This window comes from Penaeus chinensis, chromosome 1, assembly GCF_019202785.1.
Source record: "Penaeus chinensis breed Huanghai No. 1 chromosome 1, ASM1920278v2, whole genome shotgun sequence".
In the NCBI taxonomy this organism is placed as follows: Eukaryota; Metazoa; Arthropoda; class Malacostraca; order Decapoda; family Penaeidae; genus Penaeus; species Penaeus chinensis.
This window is the reverse complement of record NC_061819.1, coordinates 617090-622089: the sequence shown is the minus strand read 5'-3', so window position 1 is coordinate 622089 and position 5000 is coordinate 617090. Positions and strand designations below refer to the sequence as shown.

Below are 5000 nucleotides of genomic sequence, written 5' to 3'. Positions count from 1 at the left end.
ATGTATGGGTGCATGTTTATATGCATGAATGGTTGCATGTTTATATGTATGAATAAATGTATTTACGTGTGCATATATATGTGTATGTATGATCGTACATGCATGTATATAAGCTTGTGTGCTGATATGAGCTTTGTTTCCTTTTCCCATCTTTTCAGAATTGTTTCAAGTTGTCAAAGGAGGGTCATACATCTGGAGTTATCACACCGCTGTGTTTCGTGTCTGGGCAGGACCTTTTCCGCTGGTCCAGCTGTTTAAATGTAAAGCAGCAGAGGTAGTGTTGACCGCCTTATATATCACACGATTAATTGGCTTCCCTTACTGCATGGGCTGACTGTAATTTTACCTTCAGCATGGAAACGGCTTACCCTTTGATAGTGAAGGTGATGCGTAGGTGAACACCATAGTACATTATATAGGAAAATGCAATGACAGTATTTTTGTATCAGATTTATCTTGTCTTGAGGCCCAGTTAACTCGTCACAAGCAGCCTCACATAGCCAGCTGGGAGATGCAACTCAATAGCATTAGTGTGTCAAGATTTACCACAACTCAATGCTACTGCCTGCCTGCGCCTGGTTCCTTGCCTACGTCTCTGTATTTTTGGTATCTCCTCTTTTTCCTCTCTCTCCTCTCACTGTTTATTTATCCGTTTTTGTTTGTTTTTTTGTCGTTGTTTTTATCCATTTTTATGTCTCTACTCTGATGGCGGGTAATAGTAGCATGTGAAGGAAGCTGAAATTCAGTTTACAATGCTGCCTCCTAGGCTCGCTCCCACCTTTGCTCACTGTGGAATTTTGTTGCTCAATTATCAGAAATGTACTTGATAACATATATATATATATATATATATATATATATATATATATACTTATACATAATATATATATACTTATACATAATATATATATATGCATATACATAATATATATATATACTTATACATAATATATATATATATATATATATATATATATATATATATATGTATGTATGTATATGTATATATATATATATTATGTATATGTATATATATATATATATATATATATATATATATATATTATGTATATGTATATATATATATATATATATATATATATATATATTATGTATAAGTATATATATATATATATATATATATATATATATATATATATTATGTATAAGTATATATATATATATATATATATATATATATATACTTATACATAATATATATACAGTATATACTTATACATAATATATATATATACATATACATAATATATATATATATATATATATATATATATATATGTATATATATACTTATACATAATATATATATATATATATATATATGTATGTATGTATATATACATGTATATGTATGTATCTATGTATATATATGGTATATATACATAATGTACATAAATAGATATATATAAATATATATGTATATGTGTATATATTGTATATATGTGTGTAACAATACACTCGTGCACTACGTACCCTAACTATCATATGGTCAAGCCCCAGCCCAGTGCAGGGTTTATGTATGGCTCCTTCCATGTCCTGAAATCTGCCAAACCAATTCCTGTCGCGCGGCTGGTGTTGCTTGGGCAAAGGCGCTGGGAAAGACGGCCTTTGGTAAACTTTGCGTGCATGTGCGTGTGTTCATATCGGATTTTATTTACATTCTGCGTGCTTGAGTGTCTGTGCATGTATGTACGAGTCACCTCTTCACAGAGATAGCACATTGTCCAGTCGTATGTATGTGCGTCCGTGTATGTGTATGTCTGTGCATGTGTGTTTGTGTTTGTGTGTGTGTGTGTGTATGTGTGTGTGTGTGTGTGTGTGTGTGTGTGTGTGTGTGTGTGTGTGTGTGTGTGTGTGTGTGTGTGTGTGTGTGTGTGTGTGTGTACTCACGCGTGTGCCCAGAGAGAAAAACGAAAAGATGATGAATTTCCCTGAAACCTAATTCCCGTTCTATGTGCATTAATAGAAGTGTTCCAGCGATTCATGGGATTAACTCATGCCTGGACCTGGAGCCTTTCTGTTGTGCGCTTCTGGCTGGGTCCTCGCCCCTTCGTTTTCCTCGTCCACGCGTCCGAGGTCGAGGTAGCCTCTGTTAAGACGAGCAGGGTTGCTTTGGAAGTGTGCTTTTACTTCTCTTCGATGTTTGGGTTCAAAGGAACTCGCGATGAATATATGCAAAGATTAAGCAGCAAAAATTAAAACCAGCACTATAGTAACGTATTGACTGTAGATTTAACACCTTAAAAGATTAAGCAGAATTGCTGTGTGTGAAAAACAGAGGACGAATATCCCCATCTTTTTCACGTCGAAAGGAAGGCGGCTTTCTGAGACACAAGATCACACACGTTTAATAATTTCAAGGCAGATTGTTTTGATTCCATTGTTTGGGAAAAAAAATCTTTGTTATATGTATGTTTATTTATCTGTTTATTGATTGATTGATTGATTTGTTTATTTAATTATTGGTTTATCTATCTATTTAGGTGTTTATTCAACGATTTATTTATTCATTGCTTTTGACGACGTTTGCTTTGCTTCATCGCCTGTGCCCACAGTTCTTCCTTCCGGGATTAAGCCCTGATTCTATCTCTAGAAAATTTTATGAGAGATTGTAATGTTTTTGAATGTTGGGAAGCTTTTACTGGTATTGATCGAGGCCATTATAGTAGTTTTGAATATATATATATACATTCATATATATATATATATATATATATATATATATATATATATATATATATATATAGAGTATGTGTGTGTGTTTATAGCAAGACTTGCTTGAGCGTCTGTACATATATGTACTGCCCTTTTTATATGGAGAATGTACAGTCTATGACATGAATATCTGCATTTTAAGCAGCATAGGCAAGCAAAAGCAACGGCCCACTTTTGTGTAGGGAATTAAACATCATCCTTCGCTTATGACTATTACCTCTCCGCCACTTCGGAAGAATGCTAGCCGTACGAAAGTTGAATTCTTATTTGGATTTTCTTGAGAGTTACACCATCCTTTACAACGAGAGAGTAAAAACGACGCAAGAAGTTATGGGGCCTTTCTTTCTTTCTTTTTTCCTTAAAAGAAAACCACATTCTTCCTTGGCTACTCCTTTGGAAAACTCTGATATCAGTGAAGTGAATGAAGCATCAATATCAAAGAATGTAGCCCTATAAGCAACAATGATTAATAACATGGGCCGTTGGTGCTGTAGGCCTGCCTTGCATTGGCATGAGCTTGGGCTGTTTAGAAGCTTGTACTGAGGTTGTGTGTGTGTGTGTGTGTGTGGGAGGGGGGGGGGGGTAGAAATCTGCCATGTCTTGTAATGAGCTTGGTGAGAGCTTGTTTCATAACAAATTAACAGCCGTATTACCATAGGATGTCTCGGTAAGTAGAGATGTCATGATTTACATTCTTAATGCTACAATGGGCAGCATTTTGCCTGACGCGACATCATTCACATATGCAAGTATACATTTATATACATACATACATGTATATACACATACAAATGCATACACACATGCATATATAAATATATATATGTGTGTGTGTGTGTGTGTGTGTGTGTGTGTGTGAGTGTGTGTGTGTGTGTGTGTGTGTGTGTGTGTGTGTGTGTGTGTGTGTGTGTGTGTGTGTGTGTGTGTGTGTGTGGTGTGAGAGAGCGACACAAAACATAATGAAACCAGAAGAACAAAATATTAACTTGTGTATGATCAGCCTACTTTGTTTGTTCTTTCGCTTTGCTTGTCGCCTTCCTTTATTAGAATCAGCCTCTTGTTCTCTTGCACTTTATGATACTGAGTTATACTCTGGGACCTACATCTGTATTCTGTCTGTCTATTTCTTAGTTTTAGTTATATTTTTATGCATGCAGTCTTATTACTTTATATTGTTTTTTGTCTTTAATAGAGTCTGTGCCAATCATGTTTTGTGTTGTAATAATTTACTATAATTTGGATACTAAAATTTAGAACTAGTGTGGCTTCCCTATAATATGGAATTCCGTTTTAAAACCTGTTTATGAATGAGTTATACTATAATCAACACGGAAGTTGAAAGCTATTTCAGTATAATAAATGGAATGTCTCTCCACACCTAGGTAATCCTTAGCAGCCAGAAGCACCTGGACAAAAGTCGTGACTACACGTTCCTGCATCCTTGGCTGGGCACAGGCCTCCTCACTTCCACAGGTTAGTGATATTTTTAATATATGTACACTTATTCCACGTATCATGCTCTACATACCGTAATCAATGTGCGTTATACATACACACAAGAACACACACATCGCCGCATGCTCAGACACCTAGCTAGCGTATCGTCGTGTATACAGTTGTTATGTTACAATAGGTGTAAATTATTGGATTAATGCTACCTAATGCCCTAAGCCCAGAATAATAATGTAACCATGGCCCGGCCTAAGTTTCCCTTCAGTGTACTTCATATATTAGATATAGGCTAAACAAAGGATTTATTAACAATTGGTTACATGTCCTCTCGTGCCATTTCTAAGAATCTGGAATTTTAAAAGCGTCAAGGTTAAATCTATGACATCAGCAACATTTGGTGCCCCACTTTCTTTGCTACCCATAGCTCATAGCCCTTGTTAAATCAGGGCTGAGACCAACAAGCGTCTCGATCCACAGCACTTAACATAATAATGAACAGTTGAGGGCGTCCACAGTCCTCCTCATGCAGCCCAGTAAGGAAAGACGGGGTGAGGTCTTGCTTCCTTATAAAGTAAGGTTTCCGATCTTCTTCAGGCTCCAAATGGCACTCCCGGAGGAAGCTCCTGACCCCAGCCTTCCACTTCAAGATCCTGGAGGACTTCGTGGAGATCTTCAACAGCCAGAGCATCAAAATGGTGAAGTTACTGGAGAAGAAGGCTGAGGGGGAGTGCTTTGACATCTTCCCTTACATCACTCTCTGCACCTTGGACATCATCTGCGGTTGGTTTTCTAATCTCTAGCGAAAACTTAGG

General features: G+C 36.4%; 1 protein-coding gene across 5 annotated transcripts in view; it reads left to right on the top strand.

Moving 5' to 3' along the window:
* LOC125029053 (cytochrome P450 4c3-like) overlaps positions 1-5000 on the top strand; it is a 19254-nt gene that overhangs the window by 11594 nt on the left and 2660 nt on the right. For 3 of the 5 annotated variants that reach the window (XM_047618814.1, XM_047618832.1, XM_047618822.1), the window contains exons 5-6: positions 4119-4209; positions 4783-4968. In XM_047618814.1, coding sequence (XP_047474770.1) covers positions 4119-4209; positions 4783-4968 — 277 coding nt within the window. Of the gene's footprint in view, positions 1-158; positions 275-4118; positions 4210-4782; positions 4969-5000 lie in introns of all 5 variants that reach the window. The other 2 variants (XM_047618799.1, XM_047618805.1) reach the window with 2 other exon arrangements.